Genomic DNA, 12,058 nt, shown 5'->3' on the forward strand with positions numbered 1-12,058 from the left:
CCCTCAGAGCCTGGCTTCTGGGAGACAGTCAAGGACCAGCGCGGGCCAGACTCCTCTGCCCGGCCCTGGCTCTGCTCCAGGCCTCGCCCTGGGCACGGCCGCTTGTTTGCACCGGGCTCAGGGAGATGGATGGGCTGACAGGGCGCCCCGTCCCCTTCCTGCCCCACCCAGGGGCTCTGGCAGGCCTCCCACCCAGGGGACAGGGTGGCCAGAGGCTGGGGCCAGAGACGGTCCCAGGGCCACAGCCCTTTCCCACCACACCCGGGGTGGCGATTCTGTCCCTGGGAACAAATGCCACGGAGCCTGGGTGGAATCAATCAAACAAACAGTGTTTATGGCAGCGGGAGAGAGCTGTTGAGCCCTGCCTGGCAGCTAATTAATGGGTTCATTAGGAGATAGGGTGTGTGGGGAGTGGAGGGGGGGTGTGTCCACGGAGCTCTGCACATTGGGCCCTGAGCTAGAATATGCTAGATTCAAGCTGGACCAGGCCCTTGGGACCTGGCAGGGGAGGGAGTTCCCTCTCCATTCCCTGCCCGCCTCCCAGCCCCATGGTCACAGCAGCAGGGGTCCCTGCCAGCGTCCTGGGGGGCCCCCTTGGCTTCTGGGATGGGGCGGTGGGGCGCAGGGCAGGCATGCGCTCAGGCCTGGCCATGGGCATCCGAAGTGTGGTGTCCAGGCTCCGCCCTTGGTCTTGAGCCCCAAGATGTCGTCCGGCCTTCTGAGCATCCGCCCGAGACTCCACTACCTTCTTCTCTGCCTCCCCACTGCCAGTTGTCAGGGGGTGGTTTCTTCGGGCACCCCTCAGGCCCCCAAGTAGACCTCTACCAGCCCCCCGACGGAATGCATGCGGTAGAAGACCCCCAGGGGCAGGCCGAAGTTGACGATGGTGAACCACGCCCTGTAGCCATAAAACTCCTTCTCCAGCCCGTTCTCGAACTCGGGGTGTATGCCAAAGGCCGGCATCATCCACAGCTGTGTGGAAGGGAGAGGGAGGGTGGGGTGGGGGAGGGGCTCTCTCACAGTCCAAGATGCTGAGGATAAGGGAGGAGACCCCAGAACCTGTAGCTCCTCCCACACCTCCTCCCACCTTTCTGTTCCATTGTGTGTGTGTGTGTGTGTGTGTGTGTGTGTGTGAGTGTGTATGCGTGTGAGAGAGTGCATGTGCACACATGCACACGTACCACTACTTGGACTTGAAAACTCAGGGCCTAGCACTTTTTTAAAACCAGTCATGGGGCTTGAACTCTGGGCCTGGGCACTGTCCCTGGGCTTTTTGCTAAAGGCTAGCTCTCTACCACTTGAGCCACTGTGCCACTCTGGCTTTTTCTGTGATTTATGGGAGATAAGAGTTTCACAGGCTTTCCTCCCCAGGCTGGCTTCAAACAGTGATCCCCAGATCTCAGCCTCCTGAGTAGCTGGGATTACCCGGCTGAGGGCCTCATATTTTTGCTTGTCTTTTTCACTCAAGCTGGATGCTCTCCCAGTTGAGTCATACCTCTTTTTCTGGCTTTTGGCTTTTTGCTGGTTAAATGGAAATAAGAGTTTCATGGATTTTTCTGCTTAGACTAGCTTTGAACCGTGATTCTTAGATCTCAACCTCCTGAGTAGCTAGGATTACAGGCGTGAGCCACCGGGTACACAGTTCCTGTTGTCAATGTTTTGCATTCCTCCAGGCCTAGATCACACCTTTCCTGAAGCCTGCCCTGGCCACTAGCCCCACACTGCCTTCTCTGCAGTCCTAATGCACTTTTTTTTTTTTGGTCGGTCATGGGCCTTGAACTCTGGGCCTGAGCGCTGTCCCTCAGCTCTTCGGCTCAAGGCGAGCGCTCAACCACTTGAGCTACAGCGCCACTTCCGGTTTTCTGGTGGTTTATTGGAGATAAGAGTCTCACGGTCTCTCCTGCCCGGGCTGGCTTTGAACCGCGATCCTCAGATCTCAGCCTCCTGAGTAGCTAGGATTACAGGCGTGAGCCACCAGCGCCCGGCTCTAATGCACTTTAGAGCTAATTTATTCGTTATTCGCTGCCAGGACCAGGGGGCTCACATCTGAGGTGTGTTCTCAGGGTTTGTGAATTGATCCCACAGGCCGTGAGCCCTGGGTGTGCTTGTCTGTGCAGTGGGGACCATAATGCCTGGTCTGGGTTACTGAGATAACTCAAGTGCATGCGGAGGTGCTACACAGGTGGGCCTGGGACTTCACAGCTCCCGAAAGCCAAGTGATCATTATTAATATCTTCCACTAAGGATTCTTCCTTTTTTTCTGGACTTGAACTCAGGGCCTGGGCACTGACCTTAGCATTTCTCTCTCAAGGCTGCTCTACCACTTGAGCTACAGCACCGCTTCTGGCTTTTTTAGTGGTGAATTAGTGATGAGTCTTATAGGGTTTCTGGCTCACGGTAGCTCTGAACCATGGTCCTCAGATCTTAGCCTCCTGAGTAGCTAGGATGACAGGCATTGATGCCCAGCCCACGAAGAGCTCTTTGGAAAACATAATCAGGCACTTTCTCTTGTCTGACTTGGGTGGATAACAAGTTTCCCAATAATTTCCTAACTGGTCCTCTAGCATCTTCCTAGCTAGACATTAAGCTCCTGGAGTGTAGAAGTCTTTTGTGAGAAGCACTTATCCACGTGCTCGGCACATTGATTCGCGCCAGGCGGCTGACTCCCTGCTCCCTGGCAGCATCACGCTAATTGCAAAGAGGCAGATCACCTTGATCCAGCCCTTCCTGAATGAGGCTTTCTGGGTCCCCCCCCCTGACTCCACCTCACCCTTCCCCAACCAGCCCTTCCCCAGCCACTCACTGTGATGTTGCAGAGGATGAGGAAGAGCGAGATCTCCTTGAGCGCCCGCCGCTTCCAGTTGAGGTGACTGTAGGAGTGGATGTAAGCCAGAGAGGCTCGCCGCAGGTCTTGGCCCAGCTCTATCAGGGAGCCCCTGTGGGGAGACTGTGTCTCCTGCTTTCCGGACAGGTCCTCGGGCACCACCTCCCAGAGCGGGCGGCGGTGCAGGCCCTCGATGATGAAGAGATTCTGGGTCATGTGTTGGACGATGAGCAGGAGGGAGTAGGCCAGGATGAGCTGGTTGAGCAGCTCATGTGGGCGGGTGGCCACGATGGCCACGATGGAGAAATAGGCGATGCCCATTTGGCCCAGGGCGGCGCCCATCAGCAACACCACATCCAGGCTGCGGGTGGGGTTCTTGACCGTGTCCAGCTCCCGCTCCTCCAGCCCGTGGATGGCCGTGCCCGCCAGGCACGCCAGGCTCATGGCAGGCAGGGCGGCCACGTAGAAGGCGTAGTAGAGGGTGAAATACTGGCGGCCGATTGCGGGGCCACTGGCCTCGATTTGGAAGAGCACGAAGATGCACACGCCAGCCACCAGGGCCAGCACGCCCAGCAGCGGCCCGAAGATGGCCCCGTGCAGGTGGAAGGGCAGGCTGGGGGGGCGCACGCCTGTGTGGGCCGCCAGGCGGCGCCCCACGTTTTTCCACATGACGAAGAGCACCGCGCAGCAGATGAGGCAGTACTCGGTGCTGAAGGGGTAGAGCATCAGGTAGCCCTTCCGGAAGACCTCACACACCGAGGCGTTGAGACACAGGCAGGTGTTGGTCTCATTGCCTGGGGAGGGGTGGGGCGGGAGGAGACCGAGGTTCAAGGGCACCCAGGGGAACCAATCATTCTCAAGTCCATCTGGAGCCTGTGAGCTCTGGAAGAGGTGGAGCTAGCTGGATGGATGGATGGATGGATTCATTTGGTGCTGGTCCTTACGCTTGAACTCAGGGCCTGGGCATAGGCTGTCCCTCAGTTTGTTTGTTTTGGCCAGTCCTGGGACTTGAACTCAGGGCCTGGGCCACTGTCCCTGAGCTGCTTTTTGCTCAAGGCTAGCACTCTGCCACTTGAGCCACAGCGCCACTTTCCGCTTTTTCTGTGATTAATTGGAGAGAAGAGTCTCATGGACTTGCCCGCCCTGGCTGAATTTAACTGTGATCCTCCTATCTCAGCCTCCTGGGCAGCTAAGATTACAGGCATGAGCCACTGGCGCCTGTCTTGGGAAGATTTTCTAACCCTCAGTTTTCAGGCTTTGCTCATTCTTCTAGGCAGCTAGAATTGTATTCGGCAGCATTCTTTCAGGCCCAAAGCCGCCTTTAAGGTCTTGCAAAAAAATATGCAAATGAAGTGGGTGGGGCTTCTGTCTGGGAGCTCAGCCAGGATTCGTGGCTGCAGGCCGCCAGCCCCCTGATGGCTCACAAAGGGACTGTGGGCAGTTGACGGCTTCTGCTGAAATGTAATCAGGCCCCTAGAGTTTGCTCCCAGCTCTGTATAACTCTCTGGGCACCTGCAGTTTGGGGGAGTGTATTTGCATCTGTGTGTGTGTGTGTGTGTGTGTGTGTGTGTGTGTGTGTGTGTGTGTGTGTGTGTGTGTAAAAGGCTGCCCCTACCCCACCTGTCTACCTGACAGCTTCTTCATGAGGGCGCTGAGCTCCGCCTCGATTTCACGGTGCATGGAGTCGTTGGTCACAGCCAGTACCCATAGCAGTAGGTTTGTGGCCAGGGTCAGCATGAGGCCACACCTGGAGGAAGGGCCACGCGGCTCATTCCCACAGCTGGCCAGGCTTCTATTGTCCTGTCCCCCCACCATCCTTACCGTCGACGGATACTGGGGCAAGCGCTGGGTCTCAAAGGCATGGGTGAGGCAGCTCCTGGGGCCACCTGGAGACTAAACCACAGCCGCAGAGGCCCCTTGTCTGGAGAGGCCGGGAGGTTCAGGAGGGAGACGAGTCTTACCTGGTGAGATTGGTCTGCACCTGCACACAGTCCTTACAGTGTTTCCAGAGGACCCAGGTCTGAAAGAGACAGGGCCTTGAGCCCAGGGACTGGTGGGGGGCTGTAGGTGTGTGTGTGGGTGTGTGTGTGTGTACACGCTCAAGTTGCTTGTGTGTATTTGCAACGAAGACCCTGTGAAGAAGCCAGGGTTGGAATCTAGCCTCAGTCTTTTATTTTCCTTGCTGTGTGGTACTGGGCCAGTAGCAGAGAAGTTCTGAGCCTCAGTTGGCTCAAGCTCTGAAAAGGAGCTGAAATGTCCACTGCCTGGGGAAATACCAGACACAGGATCTGGTGCATTGCAGAGATGTGTGACTTTGGAAAGGAGGTTTGGTTATCTGTATATGCATATGCATCTGTATAGATGCATATGTAGATATATGCAAATAAGCAGGGGCAGATGTGAGAAGAATGGTGTACAGGGGGCAGACAAGGGGTGTGGGCCCAGGAAGTGTGTGTATAGGGGGCTGTGGTGTGTGGGGTGTGGCCTGTGCCATAGGTGTGGCTGGGGTGGGCAGCTCGTGCCCCCTGGTGGCATGGGGGTCGGAGAAGCCTGTCACCTGGATGCCCATGAAGACAATCTCGATGGCGGGGAAGAGGAGCTCCAGCTCGGACTTGCAGTGGCTGTGGCTCACGTCGTAGCCCATGCGGAAGACGTTGAGGCAGATGGTGCAGCTGCCAAAGAGCACCAGGGAGCCTGGCGGGCGCGGGCGGGCATTGGCACCTGTCCTCAGGCCAGCTCTCCCGCCCCAGCCCTCTCCAGCCACGCTCACCTCGCACCCAAATCGGTCCCGCATGGGGGTCTCGATAGAGCACGGCGTGGGGCCGCCGCACAGTGCTGGCCATGTAGTACAGGAGCCAGAGGACGGAGAGGACCTTCAGCACAGCTAGCAGGATCCACACGTCGCCCAGAGTGACGGCCACATTGTTGAAGATCATACTGCAGATGAAGGCCCCGCCCAGGAACACCACGTTGAGCGCCAGGAGCCCGGAGAAGAGCTGTCCAGCCTTCTGGGCCTGCCGGTCCCGTCGAAGCAGCAGTGAGAAATGGCGAGCCAGCCAAGACTTCTCTCTGGGCAGTCCTGGGGCTCCTGTCTCCTTGGCTCCTGTGTCCCCTTGGTCCTTGGGGGCTGGGGATGCCTCCGTTGACTGTGCTTCCGGAGAGGACACATGTGGAATCTCAGCAGCCACTGGAGAGAGAGAAAGGGCTCTGCATGACTTCAAGGGTTCAAGGCCGCCTCTTCTGGTTGCCCATAGAGGGTCACAGAGAACAGCAGACGCAGCAGGAGCCAATGGCTCACGCCTGTAATCCCAGCCACTCAGGAGGCTGAGATCTGAGGATCCAGATTCTTATCTCCGATTAATTAGCAAAAAGCCAGAGGTGGAGTTGTGATTCAAGTGGTAGAGTGCTAGCTTTGAGCAAAAAAGCAAAGGGAAAGCCAGGCACTGGTGGCTCATGCCTGTCATCCTAGCTACTCAGGAGGCTGAGATCTGAGGATCTCGGTTCAAAGCCAGCCTGGGCAGGAAAAGTCCGTGAGCTCTTATCTCCAATAAACCACCCAGAAAACCGGAAGTGGTGCTATGGCTCAAGTGGTAGAGTGCTCACTTTGAGCTAAAGAGCTGAAGACAGTGCTCAGGCCCAGAGTTCAAGCCCACAACCAACAACAACAACAACAAAAAAGTAAAGGGACAGAGCCTTGCCCCTGGCCCCAAGTTCAAGCCTCAGTACTGGCACAAGAGAAAAAAAAGAAGATAAAAGAAAAAAAGAACAGGAGACAGGGAAATGCTTTGTGTTGCCCATAAACCTAAGTGAGTGAGTGAGTGAGAGTGTGTGTGTGTGTGTGTGTGTGTGTGTGTGTGTATGCTACTAGTATACACACTTGAATTCAAGGCCTGGGCACTATCTCTTAGCTTTTTCCACTCAAGGCCAGGGCTCTACCACTTGAACTACATCTCTACTTCCAGCTTTTCTGGTGGTTAATTGGAGCAAGAGTCTTATGAACTTTTCCTGCCCAGGCTGGCTTTGAACTGTGATCCTCAAACCTCAGCCTCCTGAGTGGCTTCGATGACAGGTGAGTCACTAGTGCCCAGCTTTCTAAGGGATTGTTTTGATCTGCTTGAGAGCCTCTTAGACCACCCCACTCCTAGATAGGTTCCCTTACTTCCTGACTCAGTGTAGAGTAGGACAGTGACATCTGCTCAAGGAGCCAGTGGTATCTGCACACTGCCTTATTTTTTTTTTTTTCTGTCAGTCATGGGCTTGAAGTTGAGGCCTAGGCACTGTCCCTGAGCTCTTTTTGCTCAAGGCTAGCACTCTACCACTTTGATCCACAGTGCTACTTCTGATTTTCTCTTGGTTAATTAGAGATAAGCATCTCACAGACTTTCCTGCTGGCTTTCAACCATGATCCTCAGATAGCAGTTTCCTGAGCAGCTAGAATTATAGGCATGAGCCATTGGTGCTCAATGGGACTGTTTCTAAGGCTGGCTTTTCACCCCTGCTAACTTCCAGGTGGAATTCTGCTCCTGAGGTCTTGGAGGATGAATGGATGTCTTCTTTGACTCTGATTGATTAGGATTGCAGACAGCACTGTATGTGCCAAGGTGGATCCTGAGGTTGAGTCTGGGCTGGGTGGGAAAGAATGCAGTAGATCTGAAGTAATACTTTGTCATGGGGATGCAGGAGTATATATAAGATGACTTTGGAAAGATCTAGAAGCTACAGTAGTTTTCTTCCAGGAAAGGATGAGGAAACCAGGACTAGTAGACCTTCCTTTAGCTCTAATGGTCTTATTTATTTATTTTCCCTAACACATATCATAATATTACATAGGAGTTCTGGGATTGATTTGCAATGTCTGCCAAGTGCACAGGAGAGGTTGAGCTGAGCACAGATGCCATGAGTTGCCCCCATTCCCAGCTGTCCCATGAATTCCCAGCACAGCCTGGGGACACTAGCCTCCATCTTCCAGAATGTCTCTTGCCACCTCCTCATGCTCCCCAGTTTTTCATTTAAACCAAACAACCACGTTGTCACCACTTGCTTGGGCCTGATCTTGGGGCACTCAATACGGGCAGCTCTCCCCTTTGGCCCTCTTGGGACATTCTTCCTTCGGGGTGGGGCCGAGGTGTTATACAGAGCAAGGGGTGGCTCATTTTCCCATGGCCACCCTGGGCATTATTCATCCCTTCCATTGTTCTCTTCTGGAACAAATGGAAAACTAACACTTGGCCTTCTTTTCTGGATTTCTATAAATGATCCTCTCTCTTTTCCTGGTCCACAGTGTCCCTTAAGGCAAATTCGACCTCCTCCCCATTCAGCCTGCTGGCCACACTCTGGGTACCTGCCTGTCACTCCATCCCTGCCCAGGTAAAAGCCTCAGTGTTTTCCCTGGTTTGTCCCTGGCTCCCATGATCCCTCCAGCAGCCAGCTGCTCCTTCTCCCTTGCTCACCGGGCCAGCGGCCCTTACCCATCCACTTTAATACCAAGGAAGCCTTCCTTCTCGGCTGGTGGTGTGTTGCTGGGCCACTCCTTCCCGCTGAGTGTGGGTGTGTACTGTCAGGTGTGCTGTGTGTGCTGTGTGTGTGTGTGTGACAGACTCCCCCTCCCCGCCCCAAGACCAAGAGCTGCTCCACTTAGCACGACAAGTGCAGATCCCAGCTCTCACCTCCTGTTCGGCCCTGGACTCTGGCAAGTCCGTGGGAACTTTCAGCACCAGAGCTCTGGACAGAGAGCCTTCCCATTAACCCCTTCCATTCCTCGCAGCCGTCTAGGCTTTCCAGTGGATCTTGATCTCTTCCTCCCAGGCTCCCTCACCCAGGTTGAGCAAGGCTGAGGTTCAGAGGCACACCCCTTCTGCTCCCTGTTCTTTGTTGTTGTTTTTGTTGTTGGCACTAGGGACTGAGCCCAAGGCCTTGCACAAGCTAGGGAAGTGCTCTACCACTTAAGCCATGCCTGCAGTGCCTTCTTGCTCCTTTTCTGCCAAGCCCAGCAGCTCTAGCTCACTTTCCCAGGAATCTACTCCCCTATCCAAGCCCAGATGCTGCCACTCTTTATCCCTGTGAGTCTGGGCAGCGCTCTCAGACTCTGTGTCTCAGTGTCTTCATCTGTGAATCCAGTATACAACTAGAAAATGGTAATGCCCAATGAATAGGAGACACTCAATCTTCCCTCCCTTCCTCCCTCCTTCTTTCCCTCCCTCCCTCCCTCCCTTCCTCCCTCCCTCCCTCCCTCCCTCCCTCCCTTCCTTCCTTCCTTCCTTCCTTCCTTCCTTCCTTCCTTCCTTCCTTCTTTCCTTCTTTCTTCCCTTCGCCTCCTCCTCCTTCTCCTCTTCTTTCTCCTTCTCTTCCTTCTCTCCCCCCTTTTATTCTTGTTCTGGGAATCTAACCCAGGGCACTCTAACACTGACTACACCAACCCCCAAACAAATGCTCGAGCCAATAAATGGGGGGAATTCATGCATGGCACCTACCTCAGAGAAATTTTGTTGCAAATGAGTGATTTAATACATATAAATTCACATAGAGCAGGGTGAGAAAGCCCCCCTGCCCTGGCCCTGTGTTAGCTTTTTGGGAATTTTCCTACTGTTCTTTCCAGATGCTGGAGCGAATGGAATTGTGGGTCAATTTCAGGGGTGGGTTTTGCAGGCTGCAGGCTGGAGGGGGCTACTGAGGGACAAGGTTCCAGCTCCCCTCCCTCCAACCCAGGACTGCCCCCCGCCCCTCTTTTGCTGTCTAGCAACAACAAAAGTGAACTGTGGTGGTGGTTCACACCTGCAATCTCAGAACTGGGAGGTTGAAGCAGGATCTTAAGTCCCAGATAAGGCCAGACACTTGTCTTTATAAAACAAAATGTGGGAAGGCCGGCACCAGAGACTCACACCTGTGACCCTGGTTACTCAGGAGCCTGAGATCTGAAGACCTTGGTTTGAAGCCAACCCCGGGGCAGCAAAGTCCATGAGGCTCTTATCTCCAATAAGCCCAAAGTGTGTGTGTGTGTGTGTGTGTGTGTGTGTGTGTGTGTGTGTGTGTGTGTGTGTGTGAGAGAGAGAGAGAGAGAGAGAGAGAGAGAGAGAGAGAGAGAGAGAGAGAGCGCAGGGACAGCGCCCAGGCCCTGAGTTCAAGCCCCAGGTCGGGCTCATCAGTGAGCGCGTGTGGGGTTAATTCAGTTGATCTCGGGGCAGGGTGCGAGGGTGGAACAGGCCCGGAGTCCGCCACCCTCGGGCGCGCCCTCCCCTCGACGCCAGCCCAAGGGAGGGCCGGGACACCAAACAGGTTTGTGCACCGCATTTAGGGGCGGGTGACGACGGCCGCGGAGCCGTCGGGGCGGCGCGGGGCCCCGCCGGGTGCGCCAGGCAGGACCCGCTCCGGACGAGGCTGCGGGGCGCCGGCCGGTGCCCCGCGCGCGCCCTCCAGGCAGCCCCGGCAGCCCCGGCCCCCGCCGATCTCGGGATGCCCCAGCGCAGAGCCGATGTGCGGTGAGGGGGACACAGAGGCAGGAGTGGGCCCCTCCGGTCTCCCTGCCCTCCCTCCCCAGTCTCGGCAGCGCCTGACACCTGTCGCGCCTCCTCCCGGCCCCCCCAGGATCGGCCCTCGGGGTCCAGGGGCGCCGGGGGCCTTACCTGCGGCGTGGGCAGCCATGGCTGCGGCCGGGCTCCGGCCCTCCCGCCAGGTGAGGCTCCGCGCCCCCGACGCCCTCCCGCGCCCCGCGACACTGCGCAGCCGCCGCGCGGGCTCCACGGCCCATCGATTTTTCTGTTGACTTTGGGCATCTCATTAATCCCACGTTAATTACCCCGCCGGGGGCTCCGGGGCAGCCAATGGCGCGGCGGCGGGGCGGGGCGGGAGGCGGGCGCAGGTCTGCAGGGCGCGCGGGGCGCAGGGCGGCAGGGGCGCGGGGCGCCGGGCGCCAGGCGCAGGGACGCAGGGGCACAGGGGTGGGCCTTGCAGTAAAGGCTTTGTGGGTTCCGCGGCCGAGCTGGGAATGGGACACTCCCGGGTCGCCTTTTTCTGCCCCTTCCCTAGCATCGGGCTGAAGTCAAACTAAAGGCGAGGCGGGGGTGGGGAAGAGAGCCAGGCAGAGCCTCATTCCTCCGTTTCGCATCCTCTGGTGGCCCCTGTCCACCACGTGCCAGGGCGATCGCCCCCCCCTGCTCCCACGCAAGTCCCCCTTCTTCCTGCCTTCCCCTCTTTCCAATGTTTGACCCTCTCTCCCTCTCCCTCCCACGTCCCTCTGTATTTCTTTTTTGTTTATTTATTTATTTTTGTCGGCTGTGGGGCCTGAACTCTGGGCCTGGGCGCTGTCCCTCAGCTCTTCAGCTCAAGGCTAGCACCCTACCACTTGAGCCACAGGGCCACTTCCAGCTTTTTCTGCTAATGTGGTGCTGAGGAATCGAACCAGGGCCTCATGCATGCAAGGCAAGCGCTCTACCACTGAGCCACCTTCCCAGCCCCTTCCCTCTGTATTTCCTGGAAGGGCTTTGGCAGGAGACCTTCCTCCAGTTGGGAGAAGGGAGGTGGGAGGAGGCAATCTGACTCCTTCAGACTCCTCTTAAACTTCTTAAACTGGAACCATTTGTTATCAACCTACATTATCAACAGGGGCTCCTGGCATTCCTGAAATATTTGGGGAAGTATGCTTATAGCCCCTGGTAGAAGGGGACCATGGAATAGGAGGAATGAATTCCAGTGTTCCAATAATTCATTGGCTATTTAAAAACTATTAAATAGAGCCAGGCACCAGGGGCTCATACCTGTAATCCTAGCTACTCAGAAGGCTAAGATCAGGGAAATCACAGTTTGAAGCCAGCCAGGGGAGATTCAAAAAAAAAAAAAAAGAGTCCAAGAAGCTCCATCTCCAAGATAACTAGAAAAAGCTGTGTTGGAAGCTGGGTGCCAGTGGCTCATGCTTGTAACCCTAGCTGCTCAGAAGGCTGAGATCTGAGGATTGGGGTTTCCAAGCCAGCTCAGGTAGGAAAGCCTGGGAGATTCATCTCCATTAAGCACCCCCCCCCAAAAAAAAAAATCCAGAAGTGGAGCTGTGGCTCAAGTGGTTAGAGCACTAGCCTTGAGCAAAAAAGCTCAGTGGCAGCACTTATGCCTTTAGAACCAACACACACACACACACACACACACACACAAATACCAAAACAAACAAAACCCCTATCCAAAATCATATTAACCACCACAACAGAAAAACGTGCTGCTTGAAAAAAGAAGTGAACATTGTTCTTCTTA

At 55.7% G+C, this 12,058-nt stretch overlaps 1 protein-coding gene across 1 annotated transcript; it reads right to left on the reverse strand.

Moving 5' to 3' along the window:
* Positions 1–412: 412 nt before the first annotated feature.
* Positions 413–10,462, reverse strand: Otop3 (otopetrin 3). The gene is made up of 7 exons (XM_069992826.1): positions 10,444–10,462; positions 5,595–6,011; positions 5,382–5,518; positions 4,786–4,844; positions 4,453–4,571; positions 2,804–3,618; positions 413–972 (listed from the first exon to the last, which is right to left on the reverse strand). The coding sequence occupies exons 1-7, from the start codon at positions 10,460–10,462 to the stop codon at positions 802–804; spliced, it is 1,737 nt and encodes a 578-aa protein (XP_069848927.1). The 3' UTR covers positions 413–801.
* Between the last annotated feature and the right edge of the window lie 1,596 nt (positions 10,463–12,058).

This window comes from Dipodomys merriami, unplaced genomic scaffold (assembly GCF_024711535.1).
Source record: "Dipodomys merriami isolate MVZ:Mamm:240054 unplaced genomic scaffold, mDipMer1.0.p SCAF_42, whole genome shotgun sequence".
NCBI classification, from domain to species: domain Eukaryota; kingdom Metazoa; phylum Chordata; class Mammalia; order Rodentia; family Heteromyidae; genus Dipodomys; species Dipodomys merriami.

Coding starts and splice junctions, on each gene's coding strand:
- Otop3 (XM_069992826.1), bottom strand. Junction 4,845..5,381: donor TTGTCTTCATGGGCATCCAG/GTGACAGGCTTC, acceptor TGTCTCTTTCAG/ACCTGGGTCCTCTGGAAACA. Junction 3,619..4,452: donor CCTCATGAAGAAGCTGTCAG/GTAGACAGGTGG, acceptor ACCCCTCCCCAG/GCAATGAGACCAACACCTGC.